Source organism: Manihot esculenta, chromosome 11 (assembly GCF_001659605.2).
Source record: "Manihot esculenta cultivar AM560-2 chromosome 11, M.esculenta_v8, whole genome shotgun sequence".
Lineage (NCBI taxonomy): Eukaryota > Viridiplantae > Streptophyta > Magnoliopsida > Malpighiales > Euphorbiaceae > Manihot > Manihot esculenta.
Window position 1 is genome coordinate 6121870 of NC_035171.2, and position 27311 is coordinate 6149180.

A 27311-nucleotide genomic window follows, 5' to 3' on the forward strand; every position below is an offset into this window, starting at 1 on the left:
TATTTCTAGGCTCTTCTACCTTAGCATGCTTCTGAGCATTTTTTTTTCACTTATCCCTGATTTCGGTTCCAGGATAATAGCTCTGATTTCATTTCCAAGCTCTTAGCTCTGATTTCGCTTCTAGATTCTTTTGCCTTTAGCGCATTTCTAAGTATTTTCACTCTTTTATTTCTTCTGGGCGCTTATCCCTAACTTCGATTCCAGGCTATTAGCCTTAATTTTTATCCGAGCATTTTTGCTCTTATATTCCTTTATGGCGCTTAGCGTTGACTTCGATTCCGGGCTATTGGCCCTGATTTTTATCGAGCATTTTTGCTCTTATATTCCTTCTGGGTGTTTAGCCCTGATTCTCTTTATGAGGATTGAGACTCATGGCTTTACTGGCGATTTTATGACTTAAGCTCATGGCCTTACTTTTATTTGTAGAAATTTATCTGCATAAGACAAAAAAACTGCACAAAGTATATATGAGGCGAGAATGCTTGTTGTCAATTGAATAACATTAATAAACATTGTATTATACAAGATACTTAGTTTCATGGCTCGGGCTCTTGGCCTTTCTTAGTGTTTTCTAGATTCAAGCTTATTGTAATACCCGGCTAGATTTCGGCATTGGAATCCCTACCTTCCGGCGGAATCTCCGCTGGAATCTGAAATTTTGATGATGCCAGAGTCTTCTAGAGGGGTAAAATGTGGTTTCTAAAATATTTTTACTGATTTTATGGTTTTAAATGAAAAAGAATTGAGTTTTGAAAAGAAAAGACCAAGGAGGCATTTGCCAGGTTCGGCGGCCGAAAGTGAAGTTCGGCCGCCGAACATGGGAAGGTTTTGGGAGCGCTTTTGGCCTCCGAAAGCTTTGTTTGAACGAACCAAGGTTTGGCCGCCGAACATGCATGAGTTTAGGGGGCACGTTAGGCTGCCGAAGGTCGTTGACCAGGCCACCTATAAAGAGCCCTCAGATCGGAAATGGGCGAGTTTTCTCCCCATTCTCGAGCTCAGGTGAGTTTTTGTACTCCTTTGGTCGTTTTCATGCTTTCTCTACCCATCCCTCAAGTTTTCATGAGTTCTACCCTTGTTTTGAAGTTTTGAAGCTTAAATAGGAGTTTTGGGAGCTTGGAGGCTTTTGGAGCTTGGATCCTCCACACCTCCGAGTTAGGGATCGCACCACCCCTCAATCTTCAAGAGGTAAGTGTAGATCCTTGCTTTTCTTGTGTTTTAATGAAGTTTTAAGTAAGTTTAAAGAATTTTTGATGGTTGAGTATGGGTAGATATGCATGTTAGGGGTTTATGTGGGTTTTATGCCCAATGTATGTTTATGTGCTGATTGTTGGGGGCCTGGACTAGTGTTTATGCCCTATATGCATGTGGGAGAGTGTATGCATGATTGGGAGAGAGCAAGTGAGGTTTTGAGTAGTTTTGATGGTTTTGGCTTATGTGGGTTATAAGCTCTTTATGTATGCTCTATAATGTTCTTTGTTGGAGTTTAAGCTTGTTTAAGCTCCTTTGTGCTTGGTTAAGGGTTTATGCATGTTTTTAAGAGGTTGGGTGCTTGTTTGGGGTGTTTGGTAAGTTTTTGGAGGCTGGTATGCACGAGAGGCTGAGTTCTGATGAACTCAGGTTCGGCCGCCGAAGGTAGTTTCGGCCGCCGAACCTGCCTATGGATGCATGGATTGGCCGCCAAACCTTGCCCCCGAAAGTTGTGCTTCGGATCTGGAGCAGACTTTCGGCCGCCGAAGGTAATGTTCGGTTGCCGAAAGTGCCTGACTTTCAGATCTGGAGAGAGGCTTCGGCCGCCGAACCTGCCGCCGAACCTGCATGGCTTTCGACTCTGGAAGGGACCTTCGGCCACCGAAAGTGCCGCCAAAAGTGCCCTATCCAACCCTTTCATGGTTGTTTTCTATGCATGTTTTGAGGATGTTTTAGGGGGTTTTTGGGGAGTTGTTTATGAGTTATTTAGAGTGTGTTTGGCACCTCACTGGAGTCCACCTGTGTAGGATCGGACCCGAGGAACCGAGGTGTTTGGCAGTGTTAGCTGCTTCAGAGTCAGTCCAGAGCTAGTCAAAGGTGAGTAGAACATAACTCTTTTAATATTAAAGAAATTAAATGTTTAAAGCATGTTCATGCATCACGAATACCATGTTATGTAATAGGTTGTTGCATTAGAGATCACAAATATGTTGCATTGCATAATACGATGATGATGATGTGGATGGATTTTGGATGATCCGGATGGATTTTGGATGATCCATTAGCCTTCAGTATGACATGATATGATACGATATGACATGTATGATATGATATATGATGGAAAGACCAGGTGTGGCCGTATCGCCCCTGGCATAGAGGAAGAGAAGTCCAGGTGTGGCCGTATCACCCCTGGCATAGAGTATGTGAAGTCCAGGCGTGGCCGTATCGCCCCTGGCATAGAGCATTGCTGAACTTGTTATGATATGACATCTATATGTGGAGGGCTATTGGTGACAAATTCATCCTTGATGTGTAGTGTTTGTGATGTGATGTATGTCATGAAAGCATATGATATAATAAACTGTTTTCCTATTTAGTTCTGCTCACTGGGCTTTTTAGCTCACCCCTCTTCCCTAACCCCAGGTTTGCAGGGTCAGAGATAGTTCAAGTGGTCAGCAGGTTATGGTTATGATTATGTAATAGGATAGTAGTGGACATGATGTATTTGTAAAGTTATGAAATGATGTAAAAGTATGTATTGAAATGTAAGGCTATATAATGACATGTCATGGTTAGAGTTGTGCTTTGCCCTAGTCATGTATGGTTAATCCCTTTTGGCACATGATCCTTCTCAAATGCTAATGATGTTTTATGCAAACCAAGCTTAATGTATGATATGTTACCCCATTGGAGCATTTGATGAGGGCTCCAGTGTGGGGTTTTATGTTTATGGGTTTGTGCATGCACAGGTTAAGCTTGGTAAAGGAAAGAAAAAGTTTAAAGTTTCATGTTTATGTTTGATCATGTATGGGATTTAACAGGTATACAGGATGTATGTTAGGCTTGCTACGAGTCCCGGCGACCTTAAGTCGATCTGGATCCTAGCGCCGGTAGCGGTCCGATTTTCGGGCTGTTACACTTATGGCCTTACTGGCGATTTTCGAGATTCAGACTTGTAGCCTTAGTGGCAATTTTTCAAGATTCAGACTCGTGGTCTTATTTGCAGTTTTTCGAGATTCAAGCTCGTGGCCTTACTGGTGGTTTTCTGAGATTCAAGCTTGTGGCCTTATTGGCGATTTTTTGAGATTCAAGTTTGTGACCTTACTGGCGATTTTTCGAGATCCAGACTCGTGGCTTTACTGATGATTTTTCGAGATTCAGGTTCGTGGCTTTACTAGCGATTTTTCAAGATTCAAGCTCATAGCCTTACTGGCGATTTTTCGAGATTCAAGCTCATGGCCTTATTGATGATTTTTTCGAGATTCAGACTCATAGCCTTGCTGGCGATTTTCTAAGATTTATACTCGTGGCCTTACTAGCGATTTTTCGAGATTCAGACTCGTGGCCTTACTGGTGATTTTCCGAGATTCAGGCTCGTGGCCTTACTGGTAATTTCTCCGGAATTCAGGCTTGTGACCTTATTGGCGATTTTGGACTTTTAGCCTTCTCTTACTTTTGAAATTTATCTACAAAATAAAAACTTACATTGCATATATATGTAACGAGAATGCTTCGTTATTAATTTGAACAGCAAGATATTTCAGTTTCATGTTTCAAATAAATGTGAACATTAATTTTAGCCTCTAAAGAATCTAACAAATAACGTTTCTCATGTATAAATCATTCCACAGTTTTCTAATCATAAAGCTACATGTTTAAAGGGATAATCCCTTTCGCAGTGGATCCATGCTAATTTTAATCACGAATGAGAGCTTTTAAGCTACTTAAGTGTATTTATCATGTTTGGGTTTATATGCACAAGGCTTTCGTCTAAGATTGCAAGTTTTTTAACTAATCCATAATAGCAAAAGCGCTTTGAGTTAGAGAAAGTAACTGTACAACTTGGGTGATTCATGCTCGTCATTCCTTTTCCATGGTTGAATGGATCGCCCTTGTGTTGATTTTTCTTCTCACTTCAACATCTTCTGTCTGATTTTCACTGTGTGACTTTTAGATGCAGCTGATGGTTCCTAAGTATTTTCACCATCTCTTTTTCTTTTTATCTTTATTGTTGCATGGCTATTAGCTTTTCTTAGTTGGCCATGTGGATCTCAATGGATTTGGTTTAGAAAATCTGACGATAGGACAGACTCTTTTGTTTCCCCACAGACGGCGCCACTGGTGATGTGAGATCCAACGGGGTGTCTAGATGTGGACACTTGGATAGCGGCTCAATTCAATGTGTTGACCATTGATTCATAATTGATCCCGTTAGGTCCCTCCATGTTTGATGTTGAGGAAAGGGACCTGTAAGATAAAAAAAAGACGATCAAGGGTCCACTAGAGATACCCCTAGTGGAGACCTTCCGATACTCAAGTTAGATTGGAGATTATCTGAGATTTATTAATATAAAGAGAAAAATAGAATAAAATAAATAATGAAGCATTTTAGGAGGAAATTTCCAGAGGATTTCCATTTTGAGGGTTCTTCCGTGAGTTTATGAGAGAGATTCTTCCATGAGTGTGTGAGTTAGACTCTGAGAGAGAGATTAGCTTCTTTGAGCCTTAATTCTTGGATTTGGGAAGAGGGTGAGAGAGCCTCTCTTTCTAGTGGAATTCTTCAGTAAGTGTATCAGAGAGAGAGTCTCCCCTTTTTTGAGTGGTCTTTTTTTTAGGGAGAGTTCTCTTTCTATAGAAAATTGCTTCTAGGATATTTATAACCCGATTTCCTGCTTTATGTCCATCAAATTAGATGATGGCGTGATGCAGCATGTATGTCAGGCGGCTGACAGTTGACTAATCAATACAGAACCGATTTGCCCATACCCTTTGGCAAGCGTGTCAAACGGTTGGGCAGCCTTTTCGCACATGCATTTGATGCCTCGGAGAGGGCTAGAGAGGCCGACCATCGCGTGGAGGTCGGTTTCTTACCCTGGTTTCACCAAGTTTTTGTTCGACTTATCCGACCTATATAAAGGCAGATTCCTTTCAGTCATTGAGGTAGGTTGTTATCGTGTTCAAATACCTTGTTGGTAGTACAAATATTAAAGTGGTCGGCCTAGTTGTTTTGAGTGTTAGTGAAGGCTGGGAAGCTAGAGGTCTGATATTCATATTTTATTAGTCGGATCTTTTCTCTGTCCGGTCAAACCGGATGGCCTGACTCATGGAACCATTTCATATTTCGTGTCCACATGTCATGATCCAACAGACCCTATTTTTTATATATTATGAAGTATAATGAAAAATTAATAAAAAAATATATTTTTTAATATATATAAAAAATAATGTGGAAAAAAATTACGGTACATGGAATATAAAAAAGAATTTACATTTTAATTCTTTTTAACTTTTTTTTTTATCAATGTCTTGATGCTAAAAATATAATAATTTAATCATGTCTTAGAGTGATTTATACATATTTAAAATTTTTTAAATATTATAAAATTTAAAAATTTAATAGATGTATTTTATACAAGCTAAAATTTCAAATTAAAATATATATATATTAACAGATATTCTTATGCAAAATTTTAAGCACAAATTTTTTATTTTGTAAACACGCGCACTTGAATTGTTTTGGATAAGTAATCCCGTCTTTTTTTTTTTTTTTTACAATAAAAAACGATAGCTAATGAATCATTAACTATAAAAATTTTAAAAAGTTTTATTTTTTTATTTTAATCAATCTTGTATTTGTATTTGATTAACCAATGATAAATATTTTTTTTAAATAGAAATTAAAAATTAAAAGAGTAAAATTTAAAATTTTTTAAATTTATTCAGATACACTCCTCGTCGCACTGAATTTGTGAGTGCTCAATAATAAATATTTTTATGAAGATATTTAAAAATTAACTTTACTATTTAAAAAATAAAAATTAAAAGATATCAAAAATTAAAAATAAAGAACCAATGACGTATTTGCCTGCTCTTTCATAGCTTTTCGAATGAATTGTCTTTCTTCTTTGAAAAAAAAACAAAAGGGATTAGAATAAAATTCCCGAGCGTATTGGATTTTCTTTCTCAAGAAAATTATGTCCCATTCCATCAGAAAAGAAGAAGAAGTTGAAGTAAACAAGCATGTTCTATTACCTCAACACAAAGCTTGGGTGGCCCAAAAGATTTGTGTGGACCAACAAAAGGCTAGCCTTTTATAAAGTAGGATGGGTTAATATTTAATAAAAAAAAAAACAAAATTTTCTTTTCATTTTCTTTAAATAATAATTTTATACTTTCTTTTAGGTTTCGCAAATTTTAAAGAAAATACTGAAGATATCTTGTGAGGGCATTCCAGTAAAAAACAAAAAATTCTTGTCCTCTACAATCATTGGGCCCATCCTAATGTCTAGCCGTTGCAAAAATCCACCGTTCAATTTGCCGACGTGGCACTCCTAAATTCAAAAGCCCACCAAAGAAACCCTTAAAGCAAAGAATTCGACCGTTGGCCTTCTCCTCTCCAGTTCAACCCATCCACAGAACACACGCATATTGGCCTTTTCTCTGTTTTCATTAAACGTCTTTGTTACTCTCTAAAAGCGAGCACGGAAACAAATGGCTGCGGATTTTTCATTCAACGAGGAAGATATGGTGGTCGACGAAGGAGTTGGGTACTCAAAGGCCTATGCAAAGCTGTGTAGGGATCGTGAAGCTGCCGGCACTTACAGCCACGGCCCTCCCTTCACTTTCCTCCCATGTGCATTGCAGCAACATGAGGTAAAACAAAATGTCGCTGATGGAAAAAAGAAAGGGAGCAGAAAAATAGGTTTCTGATTTTGTTTATTTTACAGTGTAGTGCCTGTGAAATTAGCTCAAGTGACTATAAAATTGCAGGTTAAGCACTGCTGGATATAGAGATTTTAGTTCTGTTGAAATAAAGAGAGAGTCCATAGGTGGAAACAGTGTCTTTGGTTCTTTATGCTTTAGTGATTTTTGTTTATATATTCTTTATTGATATTCAAATTGATCAACAAATATGGATTCTGTTGCCTGAAAACTGAAACTTCTACTATAAATTGAATTATAATGATAAAGAAAGTGCTGGTTTTTTTTCTGTAATTTGCGTTGCAGATTCAGAGAGCAAAGGACTTAGAACAAATCTTCCCAATTGTTGATCAAAAAGCAAAGCCAACAGGTAAACCCAAGGTTTTTGTTGGCCTCTTGTGGAAGCAACTCAATCACCTAGGGTAATCATTTCAATTCTCTTATAGTCCCCCCAATACTAAAGAAATTATAGAAGGTTTTTTAATCATGAAATTATGCTATTTCTGATTTTCATGGTTTGTATTGCAGGAATGCTGGTTTTGATCCTGAAGTAATAAGAGTAGATCCATACGGAAATGTTCTATATTTCCATGCAGATAAAGCCTCTCCTCTTGCTTGGGACATTGACCACTGGTTTCCTTGTCAAAGTACAGAATAAATCAACTTCCTCTATGTACATATGTTTCTTTCTATTTCAATAAATCTGAAATGTGGTTGCATGTTGGAATTTTAGGGGGCGGATTAACAGTTCCAAGTAATCTGAGGATACTTCAATGGCAAGTGTGCAAGGGAAAGCATAACAAGTTAGAGTTTCTTGTTCCATGGTGGGATCTTCAGCTGGGAATTTCCGTGAACCAGTTTTTATCCATATTTGCTTCTTCCAATTCGGATTTCAGGTGGCTTTACATGAAAGCTCTACATTTTGAAAGCATTTCAATTGAGAAATGTAAAAGAGGTTACCTAGTAACACCTTTAAATTTCATAATTATGGCAGGCGTAGGGCATTTTCATTTTTGTTCTCTCAAGGAGAAAATGAAGAATTAAATGCTTCACAGAATGTGGATTCACATTCTTTTCCACAACATTTCTTTCAATCAAAAGAACAACTAGGCCTTGCTCCTGCTGCCCTTGTTGTATCTCGAAGAGAATCCTATGATTCTTCATTGGCTTTGAAATCACTGGATTACAATAGGCAGATAACGCCCTATTCTCCTGCAATTGGTCCGTATGATAAAATCAAACGGTTACCGTTCTTTCCTTGCCAGCTCTCTTCTCTTGTTCATATATTTTGAACTTCAGAACTTCAACGTGTCATGTTCTTTTTTTTTTTTTTTTTTTTTTTTTGTGGTTTAGCTGCGAGAAAAGTAAAGCAAGGTGACTTGAAAGAAAATGAGAACCCAGACTTTGTTACAAACCCCTACCAAGCCATTGTCATGGCCAGGGTTTCTCTGAAGCAAGGGGAAGAAGCTCACAAGATGCAAGTTGAAATGCAGAAATTAGATGACGAAGTTAATGAAATGAGGACCAAGAATGATGAGGAAAAGCTTGCTATTCAGGACTTGGAGTTGGCACTGATTAAGCGTAGGAGAAGGGCAGAAAAGTGCAAGAGGCTAGCAGAGGCACAGTCTTCATATAGGACCATGTTAGAGAAGATGATTCGAGATGCCATGCACCAGTAGGATTCCCTAAATACGTGAATTTTTTTTCCCTCAAATTTATGAGAGATTCAAATCATTATATTTAGAACCATTTTTGTGCAGGAGTATCATTTACAAGGAACAAATGAGACTGAACCACGCTGCAACTAATGCATTAATGGCAAGGCTCGAATCACAGAAGGCAATTTGTGATGCATCAGAGAGAGATATCCACAAGAAATTCAAACAAAGAAATGAGCTTGAGAAACAATTAAGGCCTGAATGGGAACATACGAGGAAGAAATCAAGAATGGATGATACCTTACACGAGGATGCAGACCACAAACCTTGTCCTTATTTGCTAGGAACCAAGCCAAGCACACCTCTGCATAAGGAGCTGAGAGTATTTCTAGAGGAAGAAAGGAAAGCATCTGAAGATAGGAAGACTGAAGAAATTGAAGAGGAACTGAAAAAATCTGCAAAATCCCTGTTTATGAAGGATCCTGATGAGCATAATAAATCCATTGTTGCCTTGGAGAACTATGAAATCCCAATTGAGCATAAGCTTCAGGCACTAGATATAGGTGATGGGAAGAGAGAGGAAATTCAATTCCCAAGTATCAGAGTACAAGTAATAGAGGAAGACGAAGATGAAGAGAGTAGGAAGCAAAGAGGGAAAGGAAATGTAGAGAGGTGGTTACAAATGTTGTTGAACTCTCAAGATGAGTTGGAACCTGAAAACTCAAATGGCCATGAAAAATCCATGACTGATGATATAATTACAAAGCTGAATCAGAAGTTCCCACAGGAGGCCAAGAGTTCAAAGCATCCAGGATTTGATCAAGGAAAGAAGATAGAAGAAATTGTTGAGATAGAAGCAAACAAAACAGAGACAAGGACTGTAAAGAAAGCAGTGAAAATATGAAACTTAAATTTATATATTTCAGTACATTTTGTATTATATGTACATTTTTTTCATTCTTATAATCTTACTTTTTTATAGATTGCCCATGGCTGCAAAATCTGAATAATCTAGTGACATCTATGTATATTTGGTCTTTGATTTATGTATGAACTTCTTGTGTTGTGAATAAATTAAGTTCAACTTCTTGTGTTGATAATTTTTTTCCATTAAAAATTTCTTTATATATACTTGTTCTTGTGAAAATTGGATATGATTTGCTATTGTATGGTTTTGATGGAATAAACCTTGGGCCTTTAAATGCAGGATTGAAACTCTTGACATGGCTGAGGAGACTCCCACAACCAGTCAACCAATACTTGCAGCCCATGCAAGAGCAAGACTCTGCCAGGCAACTTCCCTCAATCACATCTTGCTATTTTAATTTTTTTTTTCTTTCTCCTGTCTGGTCTGGTTGTTTTGTTGAGGGACATTCTGGGAATTCACTCTTCAAATCAACAGTAACAACAGCAGTTCCCACAGACATGTCCATTGCTGCATTTGCTGTCTTTTCAGGTCACAACCTCAACTGTTCAATTCTATGAGACTCACCCGGCCCCTACAAATATGCTTGTCTAACATAAATGAGAAAATGAAAATTAAAGATAAACAGTAATCCAAGTGATGATTTTTTTTCTCCAATTTGAACTTTAAATAAAGAGTATTTCGCCTTTTAATAAACTTTGACAGCGTAGATTCAGATTATTCGAGTTTGTGAGTTTCGCATATGGAATAGTATAAAGAACAGGTAAATAGGAACGTTGTTCAAGAATAAAATCTGCCTCCCCATTAAAGAAAGTGGACTGTTCTATTTGAAAAGTTGATTTTATTTTAAATATAGATTATTTCTTATTAATACAAACAAAACAAAACACATAATTAATTAGCATAACGTCATTTTAAACAAAAAAAAAAAAACCATGTGTCAGTCATGTAGCTTGAAATTTCACATTCAAGACATGGATTTTCTCCACTTAGGATTCCTACCCTTCACCAACTTAGTCTTCATGTCCACAGGAGTCATCCTCCCAAACCCAGCCTCTACCTCTCCATCACCCTCTTCAATCTTCTCAACACCACTAACACTTTTTAACGAGGACATTATCCCCAGCTTCTTCCACCTAAAGAATCCTTTCTTCTTCTCCACCAACCTCTCCATTTGCATTTGCATGGCGTAGCATTGCCCTTGCAGCCTCAGCACATCTTCTCTTAACTTCTTTATCTCCACTTGTTGGGCATTCATTTCCCGTTTTGAAAAGCACCTTCCAGAAGGGTCGAACCCTGGGTTCGGGCTCCTCGTGCCACTGAATGAGCCACTCCAGTCAATGTGCCTATTGAGCTTGGTTTGTTCAGAGAAGAGAACCTGGATCACTGCACGAACAGGCAACCTTTCGTTCTGAGCAGCGTGGAGTGAAGCCTCAGGAGAGAGCTTCCTGCTATCAATTAATCTGCAAAGAATCTTCCTTTCTTGCTTTGTACATCCAGGATGTGCCTAGCAAGACACAGTTTATCATTCCAAGGTTAGTTATTCATTTAAGGTGTTTCGATATATTTTTATAAATGGTAAACAGTGAAGGTAAGCAATGTACATGTACGCAAAGTTCGTGGTGATTTGTGCTACTGGATCTCAGAAATGTTGAAGGACAGAGTGAAGATAAAACAAATATTACCTAAACGATTGAATCAATGCAATTGAAGGTACACATCTGACGCTACCTCACACACATGTTACTATGACCACACAAAAAGAAAAGGCCCACCAACAGGCAAAACCAATAACAGGCCCTAGATAAAGGGCATGGACGTCAATTTACTCTCTGTTGTCCCTGCCAAAACCCAACCCCACCACCAAAATAGTTCTGAATCAAAGAATCTCAGGTTGGTGACTACACAGCTACTGACACTTCTTGGTCCCAGATGGTGTTCCTTTTTTTTCTCTTTTCCCTTTCTAATTGAAAATTTTATTATTTAGTTTCTTCTTTTTTTTTCTCTTTTTTTTAACAAAATTTATTATTTATTTACTATAATATAAAAAAATCTACTAATAAGTTACTCGCTTATCAAAAAATCTATTAATCATTGTAACATGAAAAAATTGATAAATAATTAATACCCATAACCCAAAAATTATAGCTCTGGGATTCAGAATGCCAAATTCAACCTTAATTCAAATTCTTTGTTAATCATGAACAAGACTGCAATTTCTAGGGTGCCTAATGGAGAAACAGAGACAGTGTATAGAAATAGAAAAAAACAGAGTTTTGCAGAGCATCACTTACTTTGAGGTAAGTATCAATGGCTCTGTATAAACCATCATCAATAGCTCGAGCATGGCTAGGGAGAGCAGAAGCAAGATCATCAAACTCTGGCAAACTCAAATTAGCATCCACTGCTGCTTCTGCCAAGTAAGAATCCACAAGCTTAGCCACCTTAACTAAAGCAGCAGCTCCACTCTTAGCTGCTTCATCCAAATTAACAAATCTCTTCACTAATCGTGTCACTAGCTCAACGTCTAGTAAAGTCCCACAAGTGTGGCTAAAAGATGGTATCATTAGCTCTTTTAATGAAGCTTGGTCAAGCTGCCATGAAATCCTCTTCTCGAGCTCTTCTCTATATGTTGGCTCCACTGCAACCATGTTTGCCGTCCGGAGAAGGCGAAGCAGGAAGTTGCATGGAACTGAATCCTTCTCCGGAGGCAAGACACCCACTAGAGTTTCAACAAAAAATCTCTTCTTCATCCATGAGGCTGTAACACTTTCGGGTGATTCTTCGAAATTGGTTAATCCTCTGTCACAAGCATCGTCACCAGATAGCTCAGGTAGCCATTTGGAGGCGTAGTGAGCTATGATTGAGCCAATAAGATCAGGACGGACACCCTTAGGCTTAATGCCGGCTAATGTCTTAACGAAATAGTCCATATTGAGGATGCATGCGTCGTCAAACCAGCATTCAGCAGCGAACTGCGTTGTTTTTCCAGGGAAAGGGACAGAATCTTGAGGCGATGCCTTTTTCATTTGGGAAGAGAAAGTCTTGGTATAGGGAAATGGGAAGGGCAAATTAACACTAATCAATTTATATGTGTATTTTTATCATAGTTTGTTGAATAGGTTGGCGAATTGCAGAGACAAAAATGCCCTTGGAAATGAGAAAAAAGCATGCAAATAATGAAAAAATTACTGAATTTGATGAATGGAGGTGTGAAGAGAAAGAAGGATAAGAGAAGACAAATGTGCTTAATGCAAATATTCCCTTCCAATGACAAACAGAAAACTTGGTATATTATAAGGACAAAGAAAATTTATTATAAGGCCACCTTGCATTGAAAGCAATGAGAGGGACTCTCAAACTACAAATCTCTTAATATCCCAAGACCTCTGGATAGAGATTGAACATGGGTATTTCTTCTAATATGTAGAAAAAGAAATGGCTCTTCGACTTCTACGTATAGGCGACGAGATGAGGAAGCATCGGAGAAAGGAAACGAAAAAGGTAAAGAAAAGGTGGCAGCTCAAACTTTAGCCTTCACGGGATTGATTCTAAAGGGAAACCCATCATCATCAAATCTGTCCTCCACTTCCTTTTTGGATTGATACCATTTCATTATAATTCTTGAGGCTAAAAAATAATGAATAAACAAATGTTTTTTTTTTTATAAGCTTACGTTGATTATGAATAATTATAATATTTAAGCTTAGGTGACGCACAGAAATGTACAAAGCAAATGATGGGGAGGGTGGGGATGAGACGACTGATGATGGAGCCAAAAGTTTGGATTATGCAAAGGGAAGAAAGTATAAACACTACAGTTCACATGTGAACTTTAGCTTTTGTTTGTTTTTGCAGACTACAACTGTAGCTGCCTCATGGGGACCTCCGGAAACAAAACCCTGTATTTGTGCCTGTTCCTGGGTCCCTAATTAGGTTTCCAACGTCTTTCAATAGCATGGCGCTATACTAAGCCCTTAAAAAAAAAATTACAACTCCTAATCTGGAAAGTAAATAAAGGGTTGCCTCACAGCATAGAAGGTTATAACCGGCCCAGTCAATTTTAGGCATCCCTCTATTTTCTCTTTTTCATTTTCTTCATGTGAAGGGAAGGGCCTTTGTTTTTATCAGCTTTGCGACCATCTCTATTTCGTTCAGGCAAAGTTCAGGCAAAAGTGGCTCTCTCCATCTTACTCAAAAGTGGATTTTCTCCATACCCACTTGGAAGGTGTAAACATTTCTTTTGTTGGTGATTATTGGCAGGAGTGGTATTTGGTGAGGGAGTATCTATTTTCTTGTCGGGTAGTTTGGGTTGTTTCCGCATATTTGTTTTTTCTTGTGTTATGCTAGTGGAGAACGTACTAATAATAGTGTTTTTTCAACCGACAAAGAATAGAAAAGCTTCGTTCACTCTGATCTCTCTCGGCACTTTTGTATGAATTTCTCCTTCTTTGGATCGATGGATGGAAGGGAAACTTGATTGTAAAAGTCATTTTGTTCTCTCAACCTATTTGATGTTGCATGCACCTTCCTTGTTTTGTGTTATTTTTATTTATGTTGCTTTTATTGTTAGATACCAAATAAGATACTTTTTTTTTCTATTTTTCCGTGTGTAATGTAAAGTGTTTCAAAGCTATTGTTTGGGAAGAGAACTTTTTTTCTCATCGGTGACAACAATGAAATTTCTGGGTAGGAATCGACAAGGCTGATGGTGTTGCAACTGGATTTGGGTTTGGATCAGATAGATTTTTAAGTCTTAAGGACCTTCTTTGCTTCCATCATAAGGCCTTGGGTTATTAGTTGTAGTTTGAGCCTTTTGAGCTCTCTTTAATGAAAATTTTCATATATTTGACAGAAAAATAAGAATGGTTCTTAAATCGAGTTTATAATAGATTCAAAATACAAATAAAATTATTTAAGATAAATTATACTTTAATGTTTAAATTTTAATATAATTAACACATAAATTTTCTATTTCTAAAATTATACCCTCAAATCTCTTTATATTTTTATTCCGTTTAAATCAAAATTCTTTCCGCAATTAAATCTTTTGAAAAAAAAATTTAATTTCATAAACGGTCTTCTTTAAACTACCCTTCTCTTCCTCATTTCATCTTTTCAAAACTCGCAAACTCTCCATTCTCAAAAAATCAAAAAAGGTAAAGAGAGAGAACTTATCCGGTGGGATCCAAACTAAAACCTCAACCTCACTCCTATTTCACATTCCCTCTCAAAAGCAAAACGCGCAGCCCTTGGCCGCCCCAACCTCACCTTTGCATGCTAGCTCCTCCTCCGTCACTCGGTGGTCCAATTTATCCGCTGCAGCTCTTCCACCCCAGCTACTTCTCTCTCTGTCACGACGCTGGCCTGCGGCTCCTCCATTGCCACTTGTCAGCGCATGGTTGCTTTAAATAGTTTGTGGATGGAGTTTCTTTATATAGCTATTGTGGATGGATTGTTGAAATATTATTTCAGAAATGTTAAAATTTATTGAAGGTTATATGCTTTATGTGGATGGTTCTGCTTGATATAGTATGCCAAATTTGTTGAAAATTTTATAATTATGTGTATGGGTTTGTTGAAATTTATATAGTTTCTGTTTTGTTCCATAGCAGATTATCTTAAATACTCAACCCTGCCCAAGGCCAACAAATGGGAAAAGATTAAAAAAAAAAAATTGCAATGAACAGTACTAGCTAATATTCCCTGGACCAATCAAAGAAACTTTTTTTCCTTTTTTTTTAAAAAAAAAAAAAGCGATTTGATGCGATGCAAGATGAATTCCCTGAGCATGATCAGAAATTTCAAAGAATTATTATGGGAAACTTAAAAAAGAGATTTCCATGTATATATATCCAGCTTGGTTTTACAGGCGAAAGGTCTAAAATAAACACAGTAAGCCCATAATCAGGTAAAAAAGTGGACTTGAGAACTGTATTCAGGCATACCACCTTTCAGCTATTATTCCTTTCTGTAAATAAGATCCTACAATGGACAATTCAACTAAGCTTCTCATTTGTTCTGCTTATTTTTCAAGCATATGCCATGGTTGGAATGATGGAAGAAATAGTTTAAAGCTTGCGGGGAGTCGTTTCGGAGGAACTGCTGGTTGAGTCACCTGCTGCTGGATTGAGTGAAGAACCACCTGGAAGTGAACCATTTCCGCTTTCTTCTGGTGACACAACTGGGATCTTAACAGCTGCTCTTTCCATCTCTTTCTCAAGCTCTTCTTCCCGACGCAATGCAGTGAACTGGGTATCCAGAGACCTCGCTGCAGCTAACCATAAAAGCACAATTACCAGAAGGGTTCCACCAAGGTAAGGAGTTGAATTAGCAAGTGACCCAAAGGTTAAGATCATAAATTGTTGAATAAGAGCTCCTCCAGACTTTCCCAATGGATTGCATACGACATCGATGGCGGCCTTCCCTTTAACCTGCACGATCAATCAGGGAAAAGACGAGTTAACAGCAGACTTCAAGAACAATATGACTAAAAGTGGTTGCTAGACTATGTCGTGAAAGCATCAATAGCCTAAGGAAACAAACCTTGGTCTCCTCATCCAATGGAATATAAGCCATCTCTTTACAAGGGTCAAACAAGCTGTACTTGGCACTCTTACTGAAAATGTTTTGCATGGCACCCACATATACAGCAGCAAGAAGAGGAGTCATCCCAAACTGTGAAAGAACAGGTGCAAGAGGACCTCCAAATAAAATCAGCGAGAAGAAACCCACTCCGGTCAGAAGTAGGACTGTGGGTGTGATTTTGGCTGCAACTCCCCATCCATATTTGTCGAATATATATTGGCTAAGAAGCATCATTGTGAATGTTGCTATTCCAGTAGCAGTTGAGAAATCACCCATAAAGGAAGAATACTCATTTGGGCTGGGGAACTGCAGAATGAATGGCATACCTTGTAAGAGAGAATCTAAGATTTCTGGAGCCATGAAGAGAGTAACATTAGACATAAACCAAATTCACTTCACCTGTGCTTTGAGCTTAGATTTCCAGGTAACCTCAACCAGGTTGATGCTAATACCATATGCAACGACCAAAGTAGCGAGATCTCTAATGTATTTCGAAGATACCAAGAATTTCAAGCTCTCCATTGTACCCATCTTTGGCTTTTCCTGCACAAGGATTTTTCAGCAAGGGTAAACCAATTAGATTGCAAATCTTGACTTATTACCTAATTACCACTATATCTACAATATCCAAGCACATAGATTGAATCTCATCAGTTAGTCTTTCTAATTAAAAAGAGCCACTTTTGCACATTCCTCTCTAAGCTATTGTACTAGTGCAACATGTTTATCGAGACAGGCATGATAGATTTGGTAAAATCATACAGAATCAGGTCCCATGCCCTTTCAGTTTCTATGTACAAGGCAGCCTTCATGTTATGCTGACTCTTTAGAATGATAACAGGGAAAAAAATAGCCATTTCAGCATCTTAACTAAATATTAAGTAGGAATTGTGAAAAAAAAAAAGGGAAATTTTTTGGAGAAGAAAGAAGGGTGAGCTAAAGAAGTACTCAAACATAATCAGCATTGAATAAAAAGGTCCAAATCGCTTAATAATTACTAGCAATTTATCACATGATCTCACTCATTAATACCTTAGCAAAAAATCTCATGTAAAACATAATTAAAATTACAAGTGCCTGTGTGTGTCCATGTGTTCATGCACAAAGCCATAAAGCCATGCATGCTTATTGAAAGCTTTAACTTCGAATTGACAGAAGCAGGTAGCCTGTGCTATATGTGGTTTAGGCATTTAAGGTACAAATATCCATAAGACAAGTGTGATAAAAAAAAATACACGTATTATAATAGATATCTAATAACACAATAATGAGAAAGATTAGGAATGACCACACCCAACAAAGAGTATATGTGGCACATTGGGGTTAAAATGAAAGAGGGTCAATTGAGATGGTTTGGCCATGTCCAAGTAGTGAATTGAATGTGTGATAAATTACGTGTGGGAGGATTAAGAAGGGAAAGTAAGAGACCTAAAATAACATGGAGAAAAACAGTATCAAAAGATTTATAGTAGTTTCAAACAAAGCTAAATGGTGAAAAAGGATCCAGTAACTATATAACTGCCAACTAGTTTGAGATTAAGACTTAATTGTTGCTCTTGTAGTAGTTCGATGAGGAAAACAAAGAGGGGAAATGAAATAGTAAATGCACATAAGATTACCTTCTTCTTCTTGCTGCGGGTTGGGAGAGGCACAAAATTATTCACCCACCAGTAAAGAAAACAGATAGCAAGTCCCATCAACACCACAATACTCATCATTCCTTTCAGGGAGATTGCCCAGCCATCAACTCCAGGACCCAAATTTTTTCTCAAATTAGAGAAATACTTCACTGTTCGGCCAGAGAAAACTAAGGCAACGTTTGCCCCAAGTCCAAACAAAGGGTAGAATCTTTTTGCTTCATCTACAGTTGTGATCTGCACAAATACATGCACATAGTCAGTTGCAGCTTCCATGGCCAAGAGTCGGATGAAATATAGATTAAATAAGAAAAGATGTAGTCGAAACAAATGGTAATATAAGCATGCCAACAGAGAAATGGAATTTGAATCATAACACTTTTTGAACATACTTGTCACATCCCAGAAACTCTCACAAAAACAAATTGCAACTAAGAAGATGTAAAGCATCGCTGAATGTGGCAAGATAATTCCAATATTTGCATCATCCTTTGGAGTTAATAGGGTCAATTGCATTCGTCCCCAAAGATTATTCAGCAATGAAAAACTTTTATGAACATTAGGAGACTCTAGTTCTTTGTTCAAAGGAAGAAGGAAAAAGGAAAATCAAATTCACAAACCTTTTGGCAGATTCAAGGCAATGAATCAAGGGACTTACAAGTTCATGCAAAAACTAAAAAGACTTGAGCGCAATGAGACACATTTTAAGAAATATAGAATGACCACCACCACAGGAGGAGAACTTCACATCAACAGTAAGCAAAATCAAAAGTATTATTAAACGAATGTCCAACTGAAACCACTATAAAACACAATTTAGCAAGACAACAATAATAAAATTTTCAAAAGCACATTGACATTGTATATGGTTACCCACCCCCACCAACCTCCTTAACCCCGTTAAAAAAGATGCGGGAATTACGCCTCCGCAATATGATTTAAGCTGTACAACATGCTAAAGATTTCAAGAACACTTCAAGCAACAAAAGCAGTCCATTCCAATTCAGCTTAGTTAAACACCAAATGTCAGAATTGTCACAAGAACAATGCAATGTTTATTCACTTCAGCAAGAATTAATGATTATTCACATATGAAATAACACATCCTGCAGAGAACTAGAAAAAAGCAGCACCTATAAAATAAAGGTATCACTAATCAAACCAGTCATCATCCTAACAACCTGATATGCGGCATTTCTTTTAGCGTGCCATACAGATAAGACAATAGCTCCATAATAGCACAACCTAATGTCTAGCTTCAATTTGCACCTATCCATAACAAAAGCATGAAAGCTGAATAGACAACTCATGCATCAGTTGGGAAAAAATTGATTCAAATATGAAACTCTTTGTTTCAACTACTATTCAAAATCAGAATAAGAACCATCACAACTCTCTATCTTGGAGATGTGTGAGAGGGGATCCCAATCCTAAATGATAATTCCTATCAATTGAATCCAACAATAGCTCCAGAAGTCCAGTTAAACATAAAATTATAGACAACCGAATCAATCAGATGACCAGCATCAGATAATAAGCCAGTCAACTGCAAACATAGGCGTTACTCTCAATAGCCTACAAGACAGGAAAGACAGCATAAAATCACAAATAAATTAGAAATCTGTAACAGAAGACATTTGTAAATTACATCCCAAAAAAATTTAAAAAAATACAAATTCTGATACCAGAATCAAAATCAACATCTGAAATCAAGACAGAAGACAATCAAGCAGATAAATTATCCTACACAGAATGCATCAATATCAAAAAATACTTTACCTGATTCGCAAATCCCCAGAAGAGCACTGAAATCACCACACTCCCCCACAATTCAGCCATGACATAGAACAAACAGAAACTCCAAATCCTCATAATTGCAATTGGACCGAGAAACCTTGGACCGAGTATATTGAGAAGCTTATCAGCAAATGCTTCAGGGTGGATGTGATTGCTAAGAGGATAAAGAAGAAACCCAAAAGCACCAAAGAAGGCAATAAATGGAACAATGACGGTGTAAAATAAAGCCTGCTTAGACAAAACGTTAGCCAATTGGGTGTACAACAACATAAAACCAATAGCCATGGGCAAATTCACCCAAGTTTTCAGAAATGGTATAATCTCTGCACTACTCCCTTTAGCTGTCACGACCAACACATCTTTTGTGTCTCTAAGGATTGTGTAATTGAAAAGAATACAAAAGAACATCAATCCCAGTGGGATAATTTTCTTGAGAGTCGAAAGCTCAATACCCAAGAGCTTAGGCTTCTCAGGTTCGCCAAATAAAGGTTGCCCCTCAGCTGCAGCCGCAGCCTCTGCCCTGCAAATATGCAAATTTCCGTCTTTTGGGGGAAAGCCATTTGGTTTCGAGACAACGCTGGGAAATTTAGGAAAACCATTAGATGATAAAGAAAGCCCAGAAAGGGTTTTAGGTTTAGCGGCAAAAAGTCTGTGCTTTAAGCCCTGTGAAGGGTACAAGGAAGCTCTGGTTTTAGGATTTGGTGGTAAGGAAAAAAGCCCTTTAGTCTGTAGCACAGCCTCCATGTTTCTGCTTCCTATCTCTCTATCTCTCTTTAGGTCCCTTCAAGAAAACCCAGACTTGGTTTTTCAAGAGGAGAGCACGAGAGAGAGACACCAAGATAGATAGAGAGATAAGGTGGCTAAAGGAGATTGTTTTCGCAGAGAGAAGAATCTGACCAAAATTAAAAATCTTTTTATACCAAACCCCAAAAACCCTCAAAAGTTTTTAAATACAAACAAGCCTACCCATAAAAGGACAAGTCTTTCAAAACCAGAGAGAAATTTTTACAGAAAGAACTCAACAGTTGGGTTATTTTTCTCTCAATTTTTACAGTTGCAATCAAGAGGAAGCTGTTTGGTGGTAGATCAGTTGATAAGGGTTTACAATCTGTTGGGGAAGAAGACAAACTGTGGCTGAAATTTTGTTGAGAAGGAAGGGTGGGAAGCAAAAGCAGCGAGAAGAGGAAAAAGTGTGGGTAGGGATGCAGTCAAGGAGAGGAAATGTATCCACTGACAGATTTTTACGGGTTGTTTGGATCGGTGGAAAATAAGAGAGAAAAAAGAATATGGGAGGAAAATAAAAATATTTTCCATTCTCACTTATTTGGAAACAAGAAAAATTAATAAAAAAAAAAAAAAAAGTTACGCAAGGAAACTATTATATGCACCCTCTTATATTTATAATAATTTTATTTTAATAATAAATAAAAAAATATTTTAATATTAAAAAAATATTTCTCTCTATTATTTTCCTTTCAAGCATCCATACAAAGAGAAAAAACAAAAAATCTTTACATTATTTTATTTTTCATTCTTTATTTGCTTTCTTTTAAAAAAACTTTTCCAAACATAGTGTTACAATCAATTCACCAAGTGCATAGCAAATATTTACATGACGAAAATACCCTTAGGTCAAGTACTATATGACTTAAAAGCCCTTGAGATATTCTCTCTTTTTTTACTTTTTAAATTTGTTTTTCTGCTAACGTGGATGCATGGGAATTGATAATTACGCTTTGAGATGTGAGAGTAGCCAAGTATCACGCTTTTGCTTTTAGGATGCTACACATGGACATGGTTGTCGATATGTACAACGTTGAATTTATGATTTATGAAATTTGAATTTTGTTTTTCTTAAAAAAACAATACGGACGAGGATGAGAGATATCAATTCAAACTCTTTGAATACGAGAATAAGAGATATCAATTTAAATTTTTGATCTGATTTAAAATAAATCGATATTGTTAGAATAAATTAAATATAATATTTGAATTGATTATTCTATACTCTTCAAATAAATAAATTTATTTATTTTTATATTTATACTATAAACTAAATATTTTAATTGATATAATCAAATAATTCACTGTAATATTTCTAATTTGTAATGTAATAAGTTTTTTTTTTCAAAGATAAATATATTAATTAAATAAACGTATTCTCAATATCAATCTTAAATCTCATTCAAGTCTCCACAAATAATTCCAAGGGCAGCCATGATTCTGCTAAAAAACAACATGGGTTCATCTTCCTTGCAAGCTTTGTTGCCAAAATTAGACCAAAAGGTTGTAGTTTTTCAAAGTCAAATTAATCAATTTGCTTCCAACACAAGTACTTCTTTTAACCATAACCAATTGCATTGGAACAATATCTAACAGAATAAGTACAATTAATACAGGAGCCAGAACAGAAAATAACTCATCCAAATGCATTAACAACCTGAAAATGGATTGGAACAATTACCACTTTAGTCGCTGATAATTTGAAATCTAGAAAAATAAAATTTACAAAGCGTTTTGTAAATTTAGTCTGAAAGGAGAATGTTCTTCTCCTTTTATTCATTTCCTCTGCTTGTTAGTGACGTATAGCGGTCTTACTTTCATTGGGCCACTTGTCTCTGCCATACTGATAGAGTATCAGATCTCTGTCCCATGCGTAATGGCCATTTAATTTTCCTTTGGCACGCATGTTGGGGGACCCACCGGGTGGATGAGCTAGCCACATTCCTTTTTTCGGGCTGAGTTAGGAGAGGAGATTAAGGCTGAGCTTAGAGAAGATTTGATCATTGGGCCGAAAAAGGCAGGGCCGGCCTGATTAAGAAATTTACATAGAGCCCGGTCTTAAAACTGAGCGGACTGGACTTAACTTATACGGAAAACTTAGAAGCTTTCAGGTTATGAGCTGTTATCGTGGGTCTGACCTTGATTCGGAATAGTAAAACCACAAGCAACTCTCTGCAATAAGAACAAAGATTGATGCAAAGTCCAAGACGACAATCATACCATAATACAACAAGGCATAACAACACAATCAATTAAGTCAAGAGAATACTAGCCAACAAAATCAAAGGCAACCTCAAAACACCTCCTTTTACAAAGCAACTTAAATGTGATGTTGACTCATATCAGAGTTCAGAAATGATGCTGTAGAAATTTCAGTTTGCACTAACTATGAAGCAATCGATTTGAGATTATTCATGCTCTACACTAATAATCTACTAATCCTCAATGCTTTAAATATTAAGCTGCCAAAGAGGCATACAACAAGCTTTTCACTAAAAGAGATACCAAACCATCAAACTGATTATTAAAGGTTTATTTTATAAATTAAATATATTTTTTTATTTAGTCACTCATTGTTATATAAAATGCTATTATATACGTTCTAGATTGTAAATAAATTATATTTTTATTATATTAAAATGCTTAATAATTTAATAATTATTACTTATAATTTTTTTTTTGAAATAGGAGTGGGAATCGAACCTTTGACCTCACAAAACTACAAGGATGCACTTTCCACCAAATTAAATCTCGGAGTGCAATTATTACTTATAATTATCATTGATATATTATTGAATGTTTAATAATACAATTAGACAACAATTTAAAGATTGTATAGTTCATTTGTTTTTTAGCTATTCTTTTTTTAAAAAAAAAAAAACCTTCTAAAAAGAGATGCTTGTATTTGATATTTTTTAAGTCGTAGAAGGCAATATAGGATAGTTTGGTTGTTTTTCACTCCACGTTTTATTCTCTTTTTTTTTTTTCTTTTTTTTCTTTTTTTTTTAAATATTTTTAATATAAATTATTTAATAGTATCAATTCATCTATCGTTCAAATCGAGTGCTTATATTCCCTCACAACATCTTTAGCACGTTGAATTTAACCTCATACGTTCAAATAATCTTTACAAGTAATGATTATTAGTTAGAATTTCACCTAAATGAAATTTACCTAATTATATAAATCATTATTTATTAACTTTTAATTATTTATTCTTATAAAATTTGAAATTATGTAAATTCGATTTGACTCGGATAATAGTTAATTATTTTTTAAAATTTTAGTTTTCATTTATGGATTTAGTTATTTGCGATTTAATAAATAATTAATTGAAATAACTGAATTTTTATTAAATAATATATTTAATTATTATTTTATTAATAAAATATCATTGTTTTAATATTTTAAATATTAATAAAAATTAAATTAGTTAAAATTTCTATTTGATTTGAATTCACCCCAAAACACTAGCCACAGAATTAACAGACGAGCTTCAAAATCTGATTTGGCAATTGGCGAGGGCGAAGTCCCATTCCAAAAGGATTTCGATGGGACAGGAGAGCACATGCCCTCACATATTCCCTAGCCCCCGTGGCCTCTACCATTTGAGGTGGTTCATTATCCACGTGTCAATAGCTGAATATCTATCTATCAAAAAGCACCTCGAAAAGCGAGAGCAAAAATCATTAAAAGAGTGCACGAGTCCCAACAACTCATTATTGCCACGTAAGCCAACTGCCCTAACCAGTTCCTTCAGATGCCTCAAGTTTTTGGTTTGGTTTGTTAGAGAAATCATTACAACTTTAGCATCCAATTCTTCTGCAAATTAAAAAATATTTAGTACAAATGAATTTCTATTAATTAAAATTTAAAGTTTAAAATATAAATTTGAATTAATATAAATATTTAAAATTTTTAGTTGAATATAATTTAAATAATTTATAATTATTAAATTAAATATAAATATTTATAATAATGTTATAGCTTGTTATATATAAGATTAATTTAAATAATTTTTAGGTTTAAGTTTAATTTAAACTCTATTTACTTGTACAAATTGTAATATTGAAAAATAAAAAGTACTAATAAATTTATAAAAAGTGGTGTTAATAATATTATTAAAAATATAACAATTTTTTTCTCCACCTTTTATAAAAATAATTTAATAATTTTTTTTTTAACAATGTAAAATCTATTTGCATTTTGTCCACGCCCATTGTGCTACATCCATAAGCTTAGAGCCTATCGCAAAGTAGAAAACCAAGCCCCAGCCCAAGCCCAAATCCAAACTAGAAAATCCACACAATCTAAACTCAAAGCATCGCCTGGACACCGCCACCGCCACCGCCACATCTAATCTAAAAAAATCAATTGACCGTTGCGTGTATAAAATAACATTATTTTATTAAGAAATAAAAATATATAAATAAAATAATCTACGTACTAATAAAACTAGTTAAAAATGTGACACAATGAAAATGAAAAAAAGGGAAAGCATGAATTTTAAGAGCATAGCAACAAGTTTTGCAGTTTAGGACAAAGCCCTTTACATCACTTCAATTTCAAATCGAACTCAACCACTTGTCCTCTTGTACTGTTGGTTTCTTCAATCTGACTTCACAGGCCTGCTTTTGCTATTTATATCCTACCCTTGATTTTCTAATAAAAATAGAAAATGACATCACTAGAAGGATTTTTTTTTTTTTTATAAATCTTTTTATCAACAAGATTTGAGTTTTGTGTAGTTGTGATTTTGGTTAGCCAAGATTTGAGTTTAACACGCATCTCAGCTCGTGCGGGTGAAATATAATCATTGGTGTATATCCGTTGCTTTAGAAAACTGGACTTATTTGGTATTTGATAAAAATAATGCAATATTGGTGGTAAAATTCCCTTTACTTCTGCAAGAGTGTTATTATTATTCTTATTGTTAGTTGCAAGAGGAAAATTCCAAAGGAGGAAATGACACAACTTTACAGATAAGTTCCTGTAAGGTTGTTCTCACAGTAGGCTGCAGCCTGCAATTTCTACTAAATGTTCAAAGGGACCACTCAGTTTTCTCACCTACACTCCCTCAATATCAAATAAATTTCTAAAATTTTGTCTTTTCTCCTTCAAACAAAACAACAGCACAATAAATAAATAAAAATTTTTTTTATTTATTAATCTAAATCATAATAGAAACTAGACCAATACCCAGTTTGAACCGTAATCATTTTGGACCGATAGTTTGTATTTGAAACCAGTCTGCGGCCGGGCCTACTCACAACCCACAAATAGTGGGTCACCCCTTTGGTGCAGCAGGTCAAGGCAAAGTTTGAAGTTGCAATGGGATTAGAAGGAAGGAGAGAAATGAGAAGACAAGGGAATCTGTTTGAAGAAATGATGAACTTGGAAATGGACAAAGGAGGGCCCAAATGGCAACATCACCACCTTTCCAGATTAGAGAATACATTTGCCTTTTCCAGTTTCTCCTTTATGTCACATTTTTTGTCTCTTCCTTCTCTGTTTAATTTTCCAAAGCTTCTTTTCATTTTCCCTCCGATTGCTTTTTGACTGTTTCCTATCCCTAACCCTTAATTGTGTAGGAAAATAATAAGATTAAGTAGAAGAAATAAAATTATTATTTCATTATAGTTTTTATTTATATTATTTTTTTACCATACTTAATAATATTTAAAATTTATATAGAATATATTACATTATTAAAATAATTAATAATTATTAAAATAACTAATATTTATGGACGGGGCCAAAGGTATCCTCAAAGTTAATATACCTAACCAGTGGAATGATTCACAGCTCGACTGCCACAGAGATCGACAAAGCCAGACATTAATGTACTATGAGTATGAGTAGGGGTGAGTAGTATTCGGTTCAAACTGAAAAAATCGATCGAATCGAATTGATTTAAAAATTTGGTTCAGTTTTTTATATATTTCGGTTCGGTTCGATTTTTAATTTTAAAAATTTCAGTTATTTCGGTTCGGTTCGATTTTAATCAGAAAAAAACTGAAAAAATCGAACCGAACCGATTAGTAATAATAATATGTTTTTTTAATAATATATAGAAATTAAATCATATTAAAATTAAAATATTTTAATTAAATTTTAAAATATTAAAAATAAAGTGTAAAAAATAAAAAAATTATTAAAAATCGAAACCGATCAAACCGAACCGAACCGAACCGAATCAGACCGGTTCGGTTCGATTCGGTTTCTGACCAAAATCGGTTCGGTTCGGTTTTTATAAACACTCAAATTTCGGTTTTCGGTTTATTCGGTTCGGTTCGGTTTTGAACCGAACCGACCGAATGCTCACCCCTACCTCCACATGATCCATTGTCCATGAGATTTTACTTTTTTATGGTGACTTTGTTGTTGACTCTTCTTATTTTATTCCTTATTTTCTCTTCTTTACCTCTTACCACTTGCCCATTTCATTTTCACTATTTGCCCATAATAATAATAATGATAACCATTTTTTTAATTATAGTAAGTCTTCATCGTTTATTGAATTTGATAAATTAAAAAAATTAATATTTTTAAATTTATATATATATATATTTTTGTTCGAAACAAAAATTTTTCTCTAAATTTAGTGGAATTTGAAGTGACCATAAAAAATTCATTTCTTTCTGAAAAAATTAAACACACGGCTGATGAGATAAAAATCAATTTTTTTTAGTTTATTTTTATGAAAATATAAATTTTATTTTAAAATTTTTTTTCTTATATATTTTTTAAATAACATCTAAATTTCGTGGAGGTTTAAAATTTAAAATTTTTTTAAGATTTAATTTGGCATTCTTAGCTGAGAATGTTGGTGCCTTCTTTAGAATCCATTCACTTTGTGGGCTCGACTTCTTAAAACTCCTCGCTCTTTTATTTGGGATGCTCCTCTTAGGAAGCGATGTTCCTAAATTTGGCAAGAAATATTAGCGGGTAGAGATGTTCTGAAATGAAGTATAAAGATGAATATGGATGATCGCAGTGGTACTCTTATTTGGTATGATCTATAGATTCTTAGTT

At 35.6% G+C, this 27311-nt stretch overlaps 3 protein-coding genes across 3 annotated transcripts; 1 reads left to right on the forward strand and 2 right to left on the reverse strand.

Moving 5' to 3' along the window:
- The first annotated feature begins 6568 nt into the window (after window positions 1–6568).
- LOC110626248 lies at window positions 6569–9646 on the forward strand. The gene is made up of 7 exons (XM_021772046.2): window positions 6569–6840; window positions 7195–7310; window positions 7417–7535; window positions 7622–7784; window positions 7883–8109; window positions 8242–8563; window positions 8649–9646. Exons 1-7 carry the CDS (start codon window positions 6679–6681, stop codon window positions 9448–9450), a joined length of 1911 nt encoding a protein of 636 aa, XP_021627738.1. The 5' UTR covers window positions 6569–6678; the 3' UTR covers window positions 9451–9646.
- Window positions 9647–10290: 644 nt separating this feature from the next.
- On the reverse strand, window positions 10291–12880 carry LOC110625919 (root phototropism protein 3). Its single transcript, XM_021771618.2, has 2 exons — window positions 11766–12880; window positions 10291–10978 (listed from the first exon to the last, which is right to left on the reverse strand). The coding sequence occupies exons 1-2, from the start codon at window positions 12498–12500 to the stop codon at window positions 10439–10441; spliced, it is 1275 nt and encodes a 424-aa protein (XP_021627310.1). The 5' UTR covers window positions 12501–12880; the 3' UTR covers window positions 10291–10438.
- A 2411-nt stretch (window positions 12881–15291) lies between these two features.
- Window positions 15292–20806, reverse strand: LOC110626330 (plastidic ATP/ADP-transporter). The gene is made up of 5 exons (XM_021772156.2): window positions 19476–20806; window positions 17679–17933; window positions 16459–16602; window positions 16018–16365; window positions 15292–15905 (listed from the first exon to the last, which is right to left on the reverse strand). Exons 1-5 carry the CDS (start codon window positions 20235–20237, stop codon window positions 15543–15545), a joined length of 1872 nt encoding a protein of 623 aa, XP_021627848.1. The 5' UTR covers window positions 20238–20806; the 3' UTR covers window positions 15292–15542.
- Between the last annotated feature and the right edge of the window lie 6505 nt (window positions 20807–27311).

Coding starts and splice junctions, on each gene's coding strand:
- LOC110625919 (XM_021771618.2), bottom strand. CDS start 12,500: ATGAAAAAGGCATCGCCTCAAGATTCTGTCCCTTTCCCTGGAAAAACA. Junction 10,979..11,765: donor CCATTGATACTTACCTCAAA/GTAAGTGATGCT, acceptor GTGTCTTGCTAG/GCACATCCTGGATGTACAAA.
- LOC110626248 (XM_021772046.2), top strand. CDS start 6,679: ATGGCTGCGGATTTTTCATTCAACGAGGAAGATATGGTGGTCGACGAA. Junction 6,841..7,194: donor GTGCATTGCAGCAACATGAG/GTAAAACAAAAT, acceptor TTTGCGTTGCAG/ATTCAGAGAGCAAAGGACTT. Junction 7,311..7,416: donor AAGCAACTCAATCACCTAGG/GTAATCATTTCA, acceptor TTTGTATTGCAG/GAATGCTGGTTTTGATCCTG.
- LOC110626330 (XM_021772156.2), bottom strand. CDS start 20,237: ATGGAGGCTGTGCTACAGACTAAAGGGCTTTTTTCCTTACCACCAAAT. Junction 16,603..17,678: donor CCCGCAGCAAGAAGAAGAAG/GTAATCTTATGT, acceptor ATCCTTGTGCAG/GAAAAGCCAAAGATGGGTAC. Junction 16,366..16,458: donor AATCTAAGCTCAAAGCACAG/GTGAAGTGAATT, acceptor TTCATTCTGCAG/TTCCCCAGCCCAAATGAGTA.